Source organism: Momordica charantia, assembly GCF_013281855.1.
Source record: "Momordica charantia cultivar OHB3-1 chromosome 9 unlocalized genomic scaffold, Mcharantia_2.0 BLBB01000009.1, whole genome shotgun sequence".
Classification (NCBI taxonomy): Eukaryota; Viridiplantae; Streptophyta; class Magnoliopsida; order Cucurbitales; family Cucurbitaceae; genus Momordica; species Momordica charantia.
The window spans coordinates 13,636,124-13,655,391 of record NW_028275167.1 but is presented as its reverse complement, the minus strand read 5'-3'; the positions used below and the strand labels follow the sequence as shown (position 1 = coordinate 13,655,391).

At 40.4% G+C, this 19,268-nt stretch overlaps 1 protein-coding gene across 1 annotated transcript; it reads right to left on the bottom strand.

Annotated features, from left to right (window-relative positions):
* Positions 1-16,917: 16,917 nt before the first annotated feature.
* Positions 16,918-19,064, bottom strand: LOC111023214 (NADPH-dependent pterin aldehyde reductase). Its single transcript, XM_022300600.2, has 5 exons — positions 18,769-19,064; positions 18,515-18,584; positions 18,116-18,309; positions 17,459-17,631; positions 16,918-17,149 (listed from the first exon to the last, which is right to left on the bottom strand). The coding sequence occupies exons 1-5, from the start codon at positions 18,979-18,981 to the stop codon at positions 17,053-17,055; spliced, it is 747 nt and encodes a 248-aa protein (XP_022156292.1). The 5' UTR covers positions 18,982-19,064; the 3' UTR covers positions 16,918-17,052.
* Positions 19,065-19,268: the final 204 nt, after the last annotated feature.

Genomic DNA, 19,268 nt, shown 5'->3' with positions numbered 1-19,268 from the left:
TACCATTTTGGGGACAAGACCAAGTGGGGAGCTGGGAGCGTAACTCCACAAGATAAAATTCACTCCTCCCCGACTTTAGGGGAGTAGATGAGTGTTCCTTTAAATGCTGACTCTGGAGCTTAAACAAGGGGCCCCGCCCTCTCATTGGCCGAGAGGGACTTCCGGTTATTGGTTGGACCATAACCGGGTTGTTCATTAGAGGAGCAGTGGTGTTTAAGGAGTAAGATGTAACTCAGGGGTAAAATGGTAATTTGACCCAACTTGAGTTACGAACACTCGTGAAGGATTGATTCGTCATTAATGGTCGTATATCCATGGACACGAAAACATTCTGCAGTTAGAAGAGTGCAACTGCGGGTCTTTAGTGGAATGACCCGTAGTTAACGAAACTAGATTAACTCGGTCAATGAGTTTGACCGATTAATCTTGCATCGTTGGAGCTTCGGATCTGTAGGTCCATTAGGTCCCCTTACTAGCTCGTAACGGGTAAAACGATGATCAAATTTTTGGAAGAATTTGAATTGTTCAAATTACTTAAGGGATTATATGTATATTGATACATTAGAGTATATAGTTAATTGTAAATTAAAACTATATATTATGAGAGATATTATTTGAATGAGATTCAAATAAAATTAAAATGAATGAGATTCATATTAAAACTATAGGTTAAAAATAATGTGCATAAGATGTACATTAAAACTATAGGTTATACGAGAGAAATGTTTTAGAATATGATTCTATTTTTATAATAAATAATTAAGTGTTAATTATTTATGTATATATATATTTATTAATTATTAATTGGATGAATAATTAACTAATATTTATTAATTAATATGATTAATTAATTATTATATATATATTTTAATTATTATTATATATATAATATATATATATATTAATATTAATATTAACTCCCCTGCAAAATTGCAGGGGAGTGGGAGGTTTTGTGACGTGGTGAGTTACCTCACGTCATCCTTCTTCTTCTTCTTCAAGAGTGTTGGAGAAGAGAAGAACGGGTTTACAGAACAAAACACAGAAAAAAAACCTCCAACGATTTCTCTTAAACTCTGTCAACCTCTCCCTCTCTTCGATCAAGGTGCTACCACAAGCACGATCCCGAGACCCAAGAGGATAGCGAGGAAGATCCGGTGGTGGTGTTCGAGGGGATTTCACTGAAGAAACGTTCTTCAAAGGTTTGAATTTCCTCTGTATTTTTCCTCTGTAAAATTCGATTTTGTATCCCGAAAATCAGCAACGAAAATCCATTTCCGCTCCGGGATTCACATCCCTTCAATTGGTATCAGAGCTAGGTTGTTGTTCTGATTTTTTTGGGCTCAAAATCGTTAAGTTTGGTGGGTGATTTCATATTTTCAAAATATGGGTTTGCGGGTTGGAAAATTTCTGGTTTTTGGCACTTAGATAGCGTTTTTCTTCGTGATTCGATTTTGTAAGGGCCCGGTGTTCTGGGCATTATGTTTCTGTTTTGTTTCTGTAAGTCCGGGTCGCTCGAAAGTCGTTCGTGGCGTAGGATTGGGCAAAAGTTGCAGAAAACAGCGAAGAAGACGAAGCAAACTGCGTAGACAGCGCCATGGCGTTATGTAGCAGCGCCATGGCGCTGCGGGACAGCACATAGCGCCACGGCGCTGCACTGTAGCGCCGCGACGCTGTGCAGCGCCATGGTGCCATGCCAGGGCGCCGCGGCACTGCTGTTGCAGCATTTTGCTGCAGCAGCGCCGTGGTGCTGCCCTTAGGCGCCGAGGCGCTGTCCCGGGTGTTTTTCGACGCGATTCCGAGGCTCCGGTTTGCGGTTCGAGGGCAGATGCAGTCGGTTTTCTTATTTGTATTATTTCGTTTTCTTAGGGTGCCAAAAACCGTTTCAACTTTGCTATTTAATTATTTTATGCATTATGAATGTGTATTTTAATTAAAATCATATTACATATTGTATGCCATATAGTTTTAAAATCCCACCATAGGTTACATGCATAATATGTATGTTTGATATATATTACGTATGTGTGGTCATGCATCATATAGTTATAAATGTAATAATGTATGAATGCATGTTTTATTTTCATAATTAATATAAGTGTTGTATTAATTAGATGAAAATAAAGTTGCATTGAGCATGACATTATTTTGGATAATATAATTGTTATATTAATGTACGCTTTCAATGCATGTTTATTGTTTTAATTTCTTAAAATTTTATAAGAGTTATAAAATGTGGTAGATAGAAATTAAAATCTATAATAAAGAGTTGCATGCAAACATAAGGTCTAAGTTAATTAATTTTAAAGGGGTTTAAAATTAATTAGACCTTAGGTTATATCTTCTAACGTGATTAGGGGGTAGTCTTTTATTTTGTTTTAACTAGGTTTAAAATGAAATAACAAAAGACTAAATATAAAATGTTGTCTATAAGGGAACCCTGTCTAAGGAAGGTTCTGTCTAGGCTGAGGTATTTAAGCTGACCGTAAGAGAACACCTCTACCTGGGAACCGACCTGGGGGTTGAATTAGTCAATATTTTATATACAAGCAATAATGTCGTTGGTTTATTAAAGTGTTTAACGAACTTAAACATTATTGTACAACTTCCGATATAATAGTTATATTGAGCCGACTAAAAATTCACTTAGTTAATTTCACTTAGCCGGGATTTATCTAAGTAATATACCCTAGTCTTACAATACTAAGTGGGAGCAAAAGATAATATGTAATATACAGCGTATATATTTGATATACAAAGTTTATATAACATACTTTACTCTCTTTCTCACGTTCTCCTTTAAATTCACGCTGTGAGTTCCATGCTCGGCCTCGTGTCACCCTGGGCGCGGCCTCCCTACGGAAGGTATTTGCATGGTTCAATATCGAGGTGAATGGAGATAGTGTTCATAGTAAGTGGGAGAAGGACGTGTGACAACACATCCTGCGGTCTCCGCCATTGGTTTGCACCGTGAGGTTTCATACATGACCTGCGTGTCGTCCTGGAGCGACCATCCCTACGGAGGGTTCACTGTATGGAAATCAAAATCAACGCAAACTCCAGAAATGGATAGGAGTCTCTTAGGTTTTACTCCAATATTTTCTTTCCCTACGGTAGGATTATTGGGGTGGACCTCTGAGGTCCGAAAATGTTGGGTCACACTTACGAGGAGTTGTTAAGTTAGTTAGCAATTTCCTGACCAAATAAACGATGACTAAAATTTATAGGAATAAGAGTTATTCTGGTGTAAAATTTAGTTGAGAATGTCACAATTCCGTGAAGGAGTACCTGTCCGCCCTACGGTGGCTGTTGCTCTAAATCACTGAAGCATCGTTGCAAAACAATTTTGTTAGGGTGCTTTATTACTTTTTCTAATATTTTGATTGGGTTTAAAAGGCTAATGCATGAAATTAATATAGATTTGTTTTTACTTTCAGCATGTCTACTTCTATTATTGCACTCTTAGCCGCGCAAAGACTTAATGGCGAAAATTACAAACAATGGAAGTCAAACCTAAACACTATTCTCGTGATAGATGATCTTAGGTTCGTCTTGCAAGAGGATTGTCCTCAAGCTCCTACGCCTAACGCCACTGTGGCGGTGCGCAACGCCTATGACAGGTGGATCAAGGCCAATAACAAGGCCAAGGTCTACATCTTGGCGAGCAAATCTGATGTGCTTGCCAAGAAGCACGAGGACACGGTCACCGCTAAGGAGATCATGGACTCGCTGCAGAGGATTTTTGGATAACCGTCCTCACAAGCTCGACATGAAGCCCTTAAGTTCATTTACAACTCCCGCATGAAGGAGGGTTCGTCAGTGCGAGAACACGTTCTCAACCTGATGGTCCACTTCAACGTGGCTGAGTCGAACGGGGCCGTTATAGACGAGCAGAGTCAGGTCAGCTTTATTCTGGAATCTCTTCCGAAGAGTTTCCTTTCATTCCACAGCAATGCGGTTATGAATAAGCTGGAGTACACTCTTACCACACTCCTAAACGAGCTGTAGACCTACCAGTCTCTTATGAAATGTAAGGGACAAGAAGGGGAGGCAAATTTTGCCACCTCAAAGAGGTTCAACAGAGGATCGTCCTCTAGAACCAGGTCTATGCCCTCTTCTTCTGGAAGTAAGACTTTTAAGAAGAAGAAGGCTGCTGGTAAGGGGTCTAAACCTGACTCAGCTGCTGCTGCCCAAAGGCAAGGTCAAGGTTGCAGAGAAAGGAAAGTGTTTCCACTGCAATATGGACGGGCATTGAAAGTGAAACTACCCAAAGTACTTGGCCGAAAAGAAGAAAGCCAACGAAGGTAAATATGATTTACTTGTATTGGAAACATGTTTAGTGGAGAATGATGACTCCGCCTGGATACTGGATTCAGGAGCCACTGATCACATTTGTTCTTCATTTCAGGGAATTAGTTCCTGGAGGTAGCTTGACGCCGGAGAGATGACTCTCAAGGACGGAACGGGAGTGGTCGTCTCAGTTGTGGCGGTAGGGGAGCTCAACTTGTTTACAAACAAGAATATGTACATATTATTAGATAATGTGTACGTTGTTCCTAAAATTAAAAGGAACTTAATTCCAATTTCTTGTTTGTTGGAACAGATGTATTCAACTTCATTTCATTTAAATGAAGCGTTCATTTCAAGAAATGGTGTTAATATTTGTTCAGCTTTACTTGAAAACAACTTGTATGTGCTAAGACCAACAATAACGAAAGCAATTTTAAATACCGAGTTGTTTAAAAATGCTAGAACTTAAAATAAAAGGCAAAAAGTTGCTCAAAAGGATTGGGAGGTTGGTTAAGAAATGACATTCTAAGTAAGGATTGGGAGGTTGGTTAAGAAATGACATTTTTTACAACTTGAGTTTAACTGAAACTCAAGTTGTCATACCTGATGACGGCGTCGAGGATTCATTGACCTATAAGAAGGCAATGGAAGATACTGACAAGGACAAATGGGTCAAAGCAATGGACCTGGAAATGGAGTCAATGTACTTCAATTCCGTTTGGGAACTTGTAGATCAACCTGATGGGGTAAAACCAATAAGGTGTAAATGGATCTACAAGCGAAAACGAGACGCCGAAGGAAAGGTACAGACCTATAAGGCGAGACTTGTGACAAAAGGCTACACACAGAGGGAAGGGGTGGACTATGAAGAAACCTTCTCCCATGTAGCTATGCTTAAGTCTATTAGAATACTTTTGTCCATTGCCACATATTATGACTATGAGATATGGCAAATGGACGTCAAGACTGCTTTTCTGAATGGCAATCTTGAAGAAATATTTAAATGTCTCAACCCGAAGGGTTCATAGAACAAGGTCAAGAGCAAAAGGTTTGCAAGCTTAAACGGTCCATATATGGACTCAAACAAGCATCTTGATCTTGGAACATAAGGTTCGATACGATCAAATCTTATGGTTTTGACTAAAACGTTAATGAGCCTTGTGTATACAAGAAGATCGTCAACAACACCGTAGCCTTCTTAGTGTTGTACGTGGATGATATCCTACTCATTGGGAATGATGTAGGATACCTCATTGACATAAAGAAGTGGCTAGCGACTGAGTTCCAAATGAAAGATTTGGGAGAAGCTCAATATGTTCTTGGCATCCAAATTCTAAGGGATCGCAAGAACAGAACGTTAGCCCTGTCTTAAGCAACTTATATCGACAAGATGCTTGTTCGATATTCGATGCAGAATTTCAAGAAAGGTTTGTTACCCTTCAGGCATGGAATTCATCTGTCTAAGGAACAATGTCCTAAGACACCTCAAGAAGTTGAGGATATGAGACGTATACCCTATGCTTCAGCAGTGGGCAACTTGATGTACGTTATGCTGTGCACTAGGCCTGACATTTGCTATGCGGTAGGGATAGTCAGTAGGTACCAATCCAACCCAGGATATGATCACTGGACTACTGTTAAGGGAATCCTCAAGTATCATAGGAGAACGAGAGACTACAAGCTTGTGTATGGCGCTAAGGATTTGATTCTTACAGGATACACTGACTCTAACTTCCAAACAGACAAGTATTCAAGGAAATCCACGTCGGGGTCAGTATTCACTCTTAACGGAGGAGCGGTAGTTTGGCGAAGCATCGAACAAGGATGCATCGCAGACTCCACGATTGAGGCTGAGTATGTTGCAGCTTGTAATGCAGCAAAAGAGGCGGTTTGGATTAGAAAGTTCTTGACAGATTTAGACGTCGTTCCAAACATGAACTTGCCCATCACACTTTATTGTGATAACAGTGGTGCTGTGGCAAATTCTAAAGAACCTCGAAGCCATAAGAGAGGCAAACACATCGAAAAGAAGTACCACCTTATACGGGAGATAGTGCACCGAGGAGATGTGATAGTGCACCGAGGAGATGTGATTGTCACGAAGATCGCTACAGAGCACAATATTGTTGATTCTTTTACAAAGGCACTCACGGCTAAAGTGTTTGAGGGCCATCTAGAACGTCTAGGTTTACGAGCTTTGTACAGTTAGTCTAGGGCAAGTGGGAGAAATGTAATTGGGTATAGTGTATGCCCTAGTTTATTGTATTTTCCCTTTGCTTTATGATAATGTACACCCCACTCGAGTTTAGTTCAAGTGGGAGTTTGTTGGGTGTGTTGCCCTAAACTCGTAGTTTGTATTTTGTAAAAACAAATGTCTATTTAATAAAGTTTCATTCAATAAATTTTTGAATCATAGCTTTGCATTATCCAAAATCCAATAAACTAAACATCCAAGATTATTTGTGATGTAATCGGGACAGTATATATACTGGGTATATAGTTGATATACGGGGTATATAGTTGATATACGGGGTATATACTTGATATACCCCTTATATATGAATGAATAATGTCTCGTGAATAACCTAAAAGGTCTATAGTATATGGATAAAGCTGGGTACCTTATCCTGGCAACACTATGGATACGGCCCGCTCTGTAAAGGTTACAGACGACTTGATCCAGGTCGTTCTTGTGGAGACATGCGAGTGGGGGTATCCTATACAATGAGTTTGTATAAGACCGGACTGCGAAATAGGCAATCTTTAGATGTAACACCGTTAACTAATAGATTGCCATTTCTTAGGATGACTAGGCAATTCATTCTCAATCCTGAGTGAGTTATGGACTTCTGGCCGTAAGGGCTCGTCCTTTGATCTGTATGGGTGAGAGTGGCCCGAGTCGCCGACTCAACATTCCTACCATTTTGGGGACGAGACCGAGTGGGGAGCTGGGAACGTAACTTCACAAGATGGAATTCACTCCTCCCCGACTTTAGGGGAGTAGATGAGTGTTCCCTTAAATGCTGATTCCGGGACTTGAACAAGGGGCCCCGCCCTCTCATTGGCCGAGAGGGACTTCCGGTTATTGGTTGGACCATAACCGGGTTGTTCATTAGTGGAGTAGTGGTGTTTAAGGAGTAAGATGTAACTCAGGGGTAAAACGGTAATTTGACCCAACTTGAGTTACGAACACTCGTAAAGGATTGATTCGTCATTAATGGTCGACGAAAACATTCTGCAGTGAGAATAGTGCAACTGCGGGCTTTAGTGGAATGACCCGTAGTTAACGAAACTAGATTAACTCGGTCAATGAGTTTGACCGATTAATCTTGCATCGCTGAAGCTTCGGATCTGTAGATCCATTAGGTCCCCTTGCTAGCTCATAACGGCTAAAACGAGGATCAAATTTTTGGAAGAATTTGAATTGTTCAAATTACTTAAGGGATTATATGTATATTGATACATTATAATATATAGTTAATTGTAAATTAAAATTATATATTATCAGAGATATTATTTGAATGAGATTCAAATAAAATTAATATGAATGAGATTCATATTAAAACTATAGGTTAAAAATAATGTGCATAAGATGTACATTAAAACTATATGTTGTACGAGATAAATGTTTTAGAATATCATTCTAATTTTATAAATAATTAAGTGTTAATTATTTATGTATATATATATTTATTAATTATTAATTGGATTAATAATTAACTAATATTTATTAATTAATATGATTAATTAATTATTTATATATATATTAATTATTATATATATATTATTATATATATATTTCCAGTATTATTATATATAGACTGTTGATCTTTTGAGTGCCGGAGTATAGCACTCTCTGGATGTCTTCTGTTCACCTCGAATTATTCCGACTCCATTAATAGTTGAATAATTCCTAACTTGGTGAAGGGTTGATGGAATAGCCTGAAGTGAGTGGATGATTGGCTGCTAAAAGATGGCATTGTAAGCTGACCTGCCATCTATCACCACGAACTTGCCCATATGAGTGACTTTGGTGTCGCCTTCACCAATTGTGATAAGAAGGTCAATGCATCCTTCAAGGGTGATCGATTCCCCTGCGAATCCAACTAAGAGTGTTTGACTCTTCTTGAGCTGTGTCGTGGTCCATCCCAGCGCTAAGTAAGTAGTGAGGGATAGGATGTTGGTCGAAGAACCTCCATCTACCAACACCCTTCTGACCTGCACATGGTCGATCAACTGTGAGATAACCAGGACATCATTATGGGGTAGGTGGACCCCTTTTAGATCAGAGTTAGAGAAGGAAACAGGGCAAGTCGGCTTTTGCTCTTGAACGGCACAAACTTCGTGCCTCGCTTCTCTTGCAAGTTCTTTTCTTTTGTTTTCGAATTGGACCCCGTTTGAGCCTCCGAAAATAGTGTTGATGATTGCAAGTCGGTCATCCCTCCGAGGCGGCGTCCTTGAACGCTTCCTCTCTTCTTCCTTTTCTGTCGAGCTTGACCCGACTTGTCGACAAATTTTTTGAAGTAGCCATCTTGAATAAAATTTTCAATCTGGAGCTTCAGTTCTCAGCAACTCAAGGTATCATGGTTGTGTTTGAAGGGATGAGAATCCCGGAGCGGAAGCGGACCTTCGTTGCTGATTTTCGGGATACAAAACCGAAATTGAAAGAAGGAAATACAGGGGAAAAATCAAACCTTTGAAGAACGTTTCTTCAGTGAGTTCCCCTCGAACACCACCACCGAATCTTCCTCACTATCCTCTTGGGTCTCGGGATCGTGCTTGTGGTAGCACCTTGATAGAAGAGAGGGAGAGATTGAGAGAATTTTGAGAGAGAATTGATGGGTTTCTTCTTGGTTTTGTTCTGTAACCCTTTCATCTCTTCTCCAACACACTTGAAGAAGAAGAGGGATGACGTGGGGTAACTCCCCACGTCACAAAACCTCCCACTCCCCTGCAATTTTGCAGGGAAGTTAATATTAATAATAATATTAATATTAATATTAATATTAATATATATATATATAATATAATAATTAAAATATATATAATAATATATATATAATAATTAATATATATATAAATAATTAATTAATCATATTAGTTAATTATTAATCCAATTAATAATTAATATATATATATATATGAAATAAATAATTAACCCTTAATTATTTATCACATGAATAGAATCATATTCTATAGCATTTCTCTCGTATGACCTACAGTTGTAATGTACATCTTATGCACATTATTGCGTTTTTCTGGGTATCCTCTAAGCTTCTCAGGGCCCTGGAGAAGCTTCTCCAACCCTGTCTCTTCCATGTTAGTAAGTATCTCCGAGATGGGGATGGTTGTTAGAGTATATTTCTCGTAATGTCCTCTTCGGCTAGAGTCCAAATCCGACCTCCTATAATGAGACCGGCCCTGAGAGGGCGGAGAAGACGATCCCTTGCACTTAGACATAGAATCAGACTTTCCCTTGTCCTGATTATTTGGCTTTTTCTGGTCGGACCTTTTTTCTGTCCACCCCAATTTTGTTCGGAACAGATCTTGCCCATCAATAACATTATTGGCCTTCTGCAAGACCTCAGCGAAGGTGGATGGCGCTTCTTTGCCCAACTTGACCGTCAATGTCTCATCGGCCAGGCCGGTGAGGAAGTTGCATATGGCCGAGTCATCTAAGCAATGGGTGACCTTGAGCTGCTCCTCTTGGAAACGAGTCACGTACTCCGTGAGTGTCTCGCCCTCCTTCTGTCGGATGGTGGCGAGATGGGTAGCTGTCTTTCTGTCATAATGTCGAGAAGAGAACTGGCTTATAAATTCATTTCTTAGCTGACTGTAGGTCAAGATTGACCTTACGCCAACCTTCTATACCAAAGCCGAGCGCTCCCCGTCAAGGCGATCTAGAATGCTCGGCATTTTATGGTGTTAGATGCCGCCTGAAAATCCATAAGGCCTTCGAAGACCTCGACATAGTCCTTCGAGTCTTTAGACCGATCATAGGGCTTCATGGCGGGTGTTTTGAACTTAGGAGGAATAGACGCCTCCAAAATGTCCGAGGTGAACGACGATTCGCCCATCTCGCCATCTTAAAACAGGTTCTCCTTCATCTCGCACCTAGCCTTGAGGGCTTTGACCTGTTCATCAAATATGTTTTTCATCAGGTCGAACTCTTCTCTCGTGATCACCTTTTTTGGCGTCAAGGCGTTGTACCGAGATTGTTGCGAGAACACAAGGAGAAGCGTCTGGGCCGTGAGAGGTAGAGTTCCTCTTTTTCTTGTCGGTAAGGACTTTTCTCGGGTCGTCCTTTACCCGATTATAGTCGACCCCTCCATTGTCGGCAACGCGTACGTCGTCGTCATGCTGAAGAGGTGGATCTTTGTAACGCCCAGAACTTCCCACACACTTCTAGGTCACGTTAACTACCCACCTGTCTAAACTTAACTCCAAACACGAGATGACAACTCCCTATGAAATAATTATATAAAATAAAGCTTCAACTCTCATCAATTTACCAATGAATCAACTCTATAGAATATCAATCAAACATCATCCGTGGACAACCCCATGAGGCAACTTCATTATTCCAACTAGGCAAACTCAATGAATGGAAGAAAACTAAAATAAACACCTATTCCGTAATAAAGTAGACAACGAGTGGGAACCTCCCAAATATTCAAATAAGAACAAGTAGTTTATTGACCAAACCATAAAGTCTTAACCATCTAAACCTAAGCTAAGCAAAAGTAACTATGCAGCCTATGGTCCTCGCTCGTCATGTCTCCTCTGTTTCATCACCATGGTTGCCAACGAATCCTCCGCCTGAAACAATAATTGTAGAGGGGGGAGGGGGGTGAGTATATAAAATATACTCCGTAAGTAGCCCTCACCAACAACACACAAACATCATGCTCAAACAAAAATCATGAAACATTCATAGCCATGCTCTTCATCACATTATGCAATCAAAACATAGACACGCTCTATAAGATCCGGCGATAACCACAACCATGGAAAATTTAGTTACCAACCTCGAGTCTCCCTAACATCTCAAGCACCTTTACGCTTATCACAGCTATCCTAGCTTTCCAAAACTAACTTTTTCGAGTAGATTCGGCCCCTGACCATTTTCACCCAGAGCCCCGACATTACTGCATCGACCCTCGACCATTTTTACCCGAGGCCCCGATGACTTCACCATCTATCGGCCCTTGACCATTTTTACCCAAGGCCCCAATAGTTTTCTTCTAAAGGACTCCTCGCATCGACCCTCGACCATTTTTACCCGAGGCCTCGATACTCAATTAGTGACGTATCAGCCCCCGACCATTTATACCTGAGGCCCTGACACTCACCCATTCACTTTCCCCAAGAATCCAACGTTCCTTATCATAACCAACTCGACATCAGCCCCTAGCCTGCGAACAGGGTCCGAAAATATGCTTCAATTACACCCACATCTCATAAGAAAATAATATGACTCAGACCATGTAACGCCCCGAGTCCCTCAGGTTGGTTGGTCTCGAATTACGAGATTTTTATTTATTTATTTAATTTCTAAATTAACTGTTAAATTAAATTTATACATTTTCATCGGGCTCTAAACTCCAATTAAATTTATATTCGTTGGACTTCGTGTAGTGGGCCTTGTTTTAAGGATGGAATGAACTCTTTTCTCCTCTTGGGTTTGGGTATGTTGGGCTTTTGGGTTGGGTTGGTTTTAAAACAAAAAGAAAGAAAAACAAAAGGGAAAAAAAAAAGAACCCTAAGCTCCATCTTCTTTTCCTCCTCTCCCTTGCCCAGCCGCCCCCTTTGTTTTCCGGCGACCCAGCCTCTCTCCGACGACGTCTTCAAATCCGGCGACACCCAGTAGGCCGCGGCCCTCCTCCGGCGTTTCTTCTGCGTTCGACGTCGCGACGGTTCTGCCCACGGGTTCCACGAGCAGCGGCGGCACGACCTTCCCTTAGCGGCGTTCGAGCAGCGGCTCCCGGCGACTCCCGGCGCTCCAGCGGTTGCGTTTCGTAACAGGTACAGCGGCGGCGCAGCCCCCTCCTCGCAGCAGCGCACGGCGGACTGCTACAGCGGCGGACCGGCGGCGCGACTCCCCGACGTTCCGACGGCCTGCAGCAGCGGCGGCGCGCCCCGGCGATCTACAACGAACCAGCGCGGCCTCCCCCTCGCGGCGACGCACGGCGAACGGGCGGTACAGCAGCGGAACGGCGGCATAATTTGTACGTTATAGCGGTGTTTAGGACGTTTGGCGGTGACCCACATCCGTTCGAAGCTCGATTTAGGCTACCCACACCTTGGCGAGTTAGATCTAGGTGACCCACATATATACAAAGTCGATTTTGGTGGTAATGCGTCATTCGAACCTTTTTAGAGTTAATTTTGAAGGATAAATAGCGTACGTAGCGTGCTGTATTTTCTGTTTTGGTGTGCTTAGGGTGAGGTCGACGCAAAACTTAAGGGCACGGTTGTGGGTAAGTAGACAAAGGGCGTGTGCGTGTGTTAATGTATGCTCGGTGGTCTCTAACGTGCTGATTTTATGACGTTTAATGCTAATTTTGTGATGTCATTGTGCTAAATAATTTTCGTTGTGGTAGTCGATATACTTGGAATGGTGTTGGGTATTTGTCGATGAAAAATGGTGAGTTTTCTGTTTTGCTAAATTGTGAGTATTGATGTGGTAATGTTTGTTGCCTGGATATGTATGTTTTGTTCGGCGTGTTTAGCGAGCTATTATTCTTAATAATACTTGTTAAATAATGATGTTGGATATTGAGCATGATTGGGTTGTTGTTTTGGTAATGTTTGTTGCCTGGATATGTATGTTTTGTTCGGCGTGTTTGGCGAGATATTATTCTTAGTAATACTTGTTAAATAATGATGTTGGATATTGAGCATGATTGGGTTGTTATTTCGTTATTAGAAAGTTGATAAAGTTGTGAAAGCATGCTGAACTGTACTTGTGAGTTGAAAGATGCAGGGTTAGTGGTAAAAGAAAGTATATAGTAAGACTCTCGTGAAGGTTGGATTTTTGGAAGGAATGAAAGAGTGGGTGTGAGGGCCTCGGGTATAAATGGTCGGGGGCTGATACGTCACTAGTGGAGTGAAGGAGTGAGTGTCAGGGCCTCGGGTATAAATGGTCGGGGGCTGATACGTCACTAACGGAGTATCGAGGCCTCGGGTATAAATGGTCAAGGGTCGATACGAGAAGTCCTTTGGAGGGAAGACTATTGGGGCCTTGGGTATAAATGGTCAAGGGCCAATAGATGGTGAAGTCATCGGGGCCTCGGGTATAAATGGTCGAGGGCCGATGCAGCAGGGTCGGGGCTCTGGGTATAAATGGTCAGGGGCCGACTCTACTCGAAGGAGATAGCTGTGGAAGAGTAGGATAACTGTGATAAGCATAGAGGTACTTGTGATGTTAGGGAGTCTAAGGGTTGGTTGTTAACGTGCTTCCTGGCTGTGGTTGTCACTAAAATGTTATGGAATGTGTTTATGTTTGAATGCATAGTGTATTGAAAAGCATGACTACGAATGTTTCTAGATAGAGTTGAGAATGATGTGTGTGTGTGTTGGTGAGAGCTACTTACGGAGTATATTTTATATACTCACCCCCCCTCTACAATGATTGTTTCAGGTAAAGGACTCGCGGGCGACCATGGTGATGGGACGGAGGAGACATGACGAGCGAGGACCATAGGCTTCCTAGTCACTCTTGCTTAGTTTAACTGATTAGTCAAAACATTATGTTAGGGTCAATAAATTATTTGTTTGTATTTGAATAATTGGGATATTTCCCCTTGTTGTTAGTTTCATTTCGGGATGGGTGCCTATTTTAGTTTCATTCCATGCTTTGAGTTTTGCCTAGTTTGAATAATAAACTTGCCTCGTGAGGTGGTCCACGAACGTTGTCGAATGATATACTATGAGATTGATTTGTCGTTCAATTGATGAGAATTGGAACTTGTTTTTATATATTTGTTTGTATAGGGAGTTGGCATGACGTATTTGGGGGTTAAGTTTAATTAGTTGGGTAGTTAACGTGATCGAGAATTGTGTGGGAAATTCTGGGTCGTTACAGACCAGCACGCTCGCATCATAAATGAACATTTATATAAACTGTACAAGCACGCTCACATCATAAGAAAACATAATCACAATAATTCTATTATAACGTGCATCTTTTGTAAACACACATCATCCCACAACAATTCTCAGCAGTTTAGCAAGGCAAAATTCCACCATTATCACCGACGAATATTCAACACTACACCAAGTACACAGATTAACACAAACGAGAGTTACCTAGCACAATAGCGTATCAAAATCAATATTAAACATCACAAAACAGCACATTAGAAACCAACTAGCACACATTAACGCACGCACACGCCCCTTGTCTACTTACACACAACCCCGCCCCTAAGTTTTTGCGTCGATCTCACACCTAGGCACTAAAACAGAAAAAACAGCAAGTTACATATACGATTTAGCCTTCGAAATCAATTCTAAGAGGGTTCAAAGGACTCATTACCACAAAATCGACTTCCTAAAGGTGTGGGTAACTTAGATCTAGCTCGCCAAGGTGTGGGTAGCCTAAATCGGGCTTCGAACGGATGTGGGTAAGCCCGAATGCCACTGAAACGCTGCTGTCCACGAGTTGCGGCAGAGGAAAAATACTCCAAATCCTCTTTCGATGCTCTTGAACGCTAAAACAACGTCTGGGTCATCCAAACCACGCTTCCACGGGTTGTGGGTTATCACCGAAACTCCTAGACGCCGCCAAAAACACCAAAATACAGCCGCCACACTCCAGTCCGCCGCTGCACCTGCTACGAATTTCGCAGCCGCTGGAACGTCGTGGGTCGTCGGCCGCCGCTGCTATGGGATCATCGGGGATAGACGAACGCCGTCGAGGATCGTCGGAGGGCTGCCGCAACACGGCGTTCACGGGTCTGCTCGAAGCCACCGGAACGAGAAGACTCGCCGTCGAGCCTGTCGCCGCGTGTGGTCGAGTTGCGGCTGGTACCGTCGGTCGCTGGAGGAAGAGAGGAAGTCGCCGTTGGTATCGCCGGTCGCCGGAGGAAGAGAGGAAGAGAAGGTGGTTGGCGGCTAGGGCAAGGGAAGGAAGAAAGAGATGGAAACCTAGTGTGTTTTTTTTTTTCTCTTTATTAATTTTCTTTTCCTTTGTTTTAAAACCAAACCAACCCAATAAAAGCCCAACATAACCAAGCCCAAGAGAAAAAGAAACTCATCCCAACTAAAGATAAAACCAATCACGCGGAACCCGATATATATAAATTTAATTAAAGTTTAATTTAAAATTAAATGAAAATCTCCTGATTCGAGACTAACTAACCTGAGGGACTCGGGGCGTTACAATCTTGGTCGTCACCATGGTATTGCAGGTCATCTGCTCTGACCTAGGCCCTTGACTGGGACCTAGTTCAGTTCGCCAACATCATCTCATTGTAAGTTTCTTCCAGAGTGCGCACTCGGTTGTGCATATCATCAACCTCCCGCTGGAGGGTAGCGAGAACTTCAGGATTTACAGCTGGTACAGTCCTTTTTGAGGTTTTCTTCGAGATCCCACCTGGACCTCGGCTGGTCTTGGCAAGCCTCAGATGAGTAGGACGCAAGGTGGTATTCCCATTACGAGTTGACCTCCGAGGTGGGTCAACCCGTTGTCCTGCTCGGACCTGATTTTCAGCAACCTTGGCATCAACCTCACGCTGCAGACCGTAATTGCCATTCAAGCCTCTCCGATCTACAGAGTTTGTGGAGTTCGCTGGCTAAACCATCTCGGATTGATTGGTTATTGGGAAGACTTAAGTTGTCCTTCCCCACAAGCGGCGCCAAATGTTTATGCAAGGAATTGCACAATGTCAAACTTCAGTCAAACTTGAACTCGGTCCTCGCTCCGACCTGAATCTCAAAGGGAAGAGCCAAGAGGGCAAAATCTTCGACGCTCAAAGCTCGGACTCAATATTAAATTTGGGAAGAAATTCGATACATGATGGTGAAATGAGGCCCTCCATTTATAGGTTTAGGTCCCACAGGGGTTATGACAGGCGGTTACCTTGGTCGGAATTGAGATCGGAACTGTCGGGTTTGAGCAGATCGAACCCAGACAACTTTACTCACATATCAATAGCTTAATGATTAAAAGAATGGCGAAGTCATCCACTTCGGAAGGTTTCGAGGTAGAGCAACAAATCACCGTGCTCCACGTGGCAATCTAGTTTCCATCCCAAAATAGGTTAGATGGGAGGCCATGTTTGGCCTGAGTGTTTTGGTTAAAGGTATATTGAACTCTTGTTTTCTTGTGTGTGTGGTTGAGCCTCTAGATTTTTCTATTTTTAAAAAATTTGAAAAATGGTTGTTAGTTTTGGAAATTTCTATTATTTTTTTACTACTTTGCAAGAGTCCCTTAAAAAAAATTAAAAACAAAAATTTAGGTTCCTAATTGAAACTTTAAAATATAGGATGTAATTGAAACTTTATAACTTTTCAGATGTATTTGAAATCTTTTAGAGCTAAAATACTAAATTGACACCATTATAAAATTTGGGGACTAAATTTTCATACTTTCATGTATTTCTAATTAACATTAGATATAACAAATTTATGATTTTCACCTTTAGGCATTTATCCTTCTTATTGGACTACCATTATGTCAAACATCAGTCAATACATACCAAATAAGTCATCGTGAAAGGGATACAACTTGAGAAACTTGTACAATAAATAAAATTGAAATTATTCAATCGACAATTCCGTTGGATTCTCAACAGTGAGAGACGCTCCATTGTCTGATGGAGTGAGATTAAGAATCATTGTTGCCGCTTTTACAGCCCTGTAAAAATGATAAAATGGATATTTAAATCAATTAATATATATTATCTATGCAAATAAACAATTAACAAGAACTTTGATTCTGTTCATTTATGGAAGATGGGTTTATGAATAAATGAGTGATGAGTGAATTTAAAGTAAAAAATGTAAAACTTGTAACCCTTGATTATTTAGATAATCTAACTTCACTCATTGAATTCTATGATCTAATTAGATCCATAAATATTTTACTCTTCATTTTTTAGGCTGTTAATTGATTATAATTTCTTAAAATTTTCATTTTCCATCTTAATAATAATACACTACATACCATCTTTCAGGTGATTGATACTTTGAAGCTAAATCGCCAAAGAATGAAACAAGCATATCCGTATATATGGTGCCAGGATCTAAAGCCACAATTGCTATTCCCTCTGGTAATTCTTTTGCTACAGATTTGCTTAATCCTTCAACTGCCCACTTAGATGCAGAGTATGGTGCAATCTACAATCAAAATAATAATAATATATATATATATATATAATAAAATAAAATATGATATGATATGATATAGTTTAGTAGCTTAAGAATAATATTTTTAATTAGAATCTTTATTACCCTGTAAATTCCAATAAATATGCTTTAAATCTTGATTTAGGGTTTATGATTGAAATACTTAAATTCAACGAAGACCATGTTGAATACAAGTGCACTCGTATCACAAAAATATATCATTGACCAGATTTAAGACTACCTAAACCACCCTAGGTAAATTTTAAACTAAGATTTGAATGTCAAATTTAAATTACTAGGTTAGAGAGGTAAATAAGATAATATATTGTCTATGTAAAAATAACTTTTGAAGAAATAACTACGAATCTTGTTTAACTTATCTCTTAGGGACACGAAACTGATGAAAACTTACTATGAAACCAAATTTAAAAACTTTTTCATGTGTATTATTCAATAGTAATACGTAAGTACGTACATATTCATGTGCTTTTCTCCCGGAAATTGAAGACATGTTGATGATAATTCCTTGCTGATTAGAAATCATAGGAGGAATGAAATGACGCAAAACATTTGCTATCCCTTTGATATTAGTATCAATAACATTATCAAACTCTTCCACATCAACCTCCCATATCTTACCATTTCTATTAATGAAAGCTGCATTATTCACTGTCAACAATTCAAACACGATCTTTTAGTTTCCCAATTTTATCGTTCTAATAAGTTGTAGAAAAAAGTTAAAAGTAAAATATATTAAGGACCCATATTGACAAGATAAGGAAACTTAACAAGGATTTATAAAACAGGTGAACTACTTCTCTCATCACCAATTAATTTGAGAATGGAACCCATGAATATTGATAGAATATAATACCAATGATATCTGGGACAAGTTTTCTTTCTGCAACAACTTGTGCAAACTCTTCGACACTGTTGTTCGATTTCTGCAAAACCAACATTTTCAATCACATTTCGTAGTGTTAAAGCTAGCCATCTTGAGGGGACATGTTAAAGGATCTCACATTAAAAATATATGGTCCTCTCATCACCAATTGGTTTTGTAATAGAATCTCACACCAATATTGGTACTTAAAACTTTAGATGTGAAACGAAAACAAATTTACTAACCACGTCGCCCTTGAAGAGGAAGTGTTGATTGAGAGATGATCTAGAAAGCTCTTCGTGGAGGGAATCGAGTCTAGTCTGATCACGCGAGCAACCGATTATGGTGTGCCCTCGATTGGCTAACTCCAATGCTAGAGCCCTTCCTAACCCTTTGCTCACACCAGTTATCAACACCTTCTTAGACGATGGTTGCGATTCGCTCAAAGCTGAGGCCATGGAGTTTTGTTTTAGAACGTTTCTCAAAGATAAGAGTGAATTGTGAAGTTTAAGGATAAGGTTTGGTTGGTTTTCTCCAATTGTTTAATTTTATAAGTGACAAAATTTGATTAAATCAAAGTGAAGGAGCATCATGTATTTTTTTTTTTCCTTACCCATTATTAAAATGAAAATGGGAGGCAAATTCTTTCAATAATAGTGGTCCACGTGTCCATTTCTTTATTTGTTTCACTCTTGACTCTTAAATTTGGCAAATTGTATCAAACTTTACCATAAATTTAAACAAG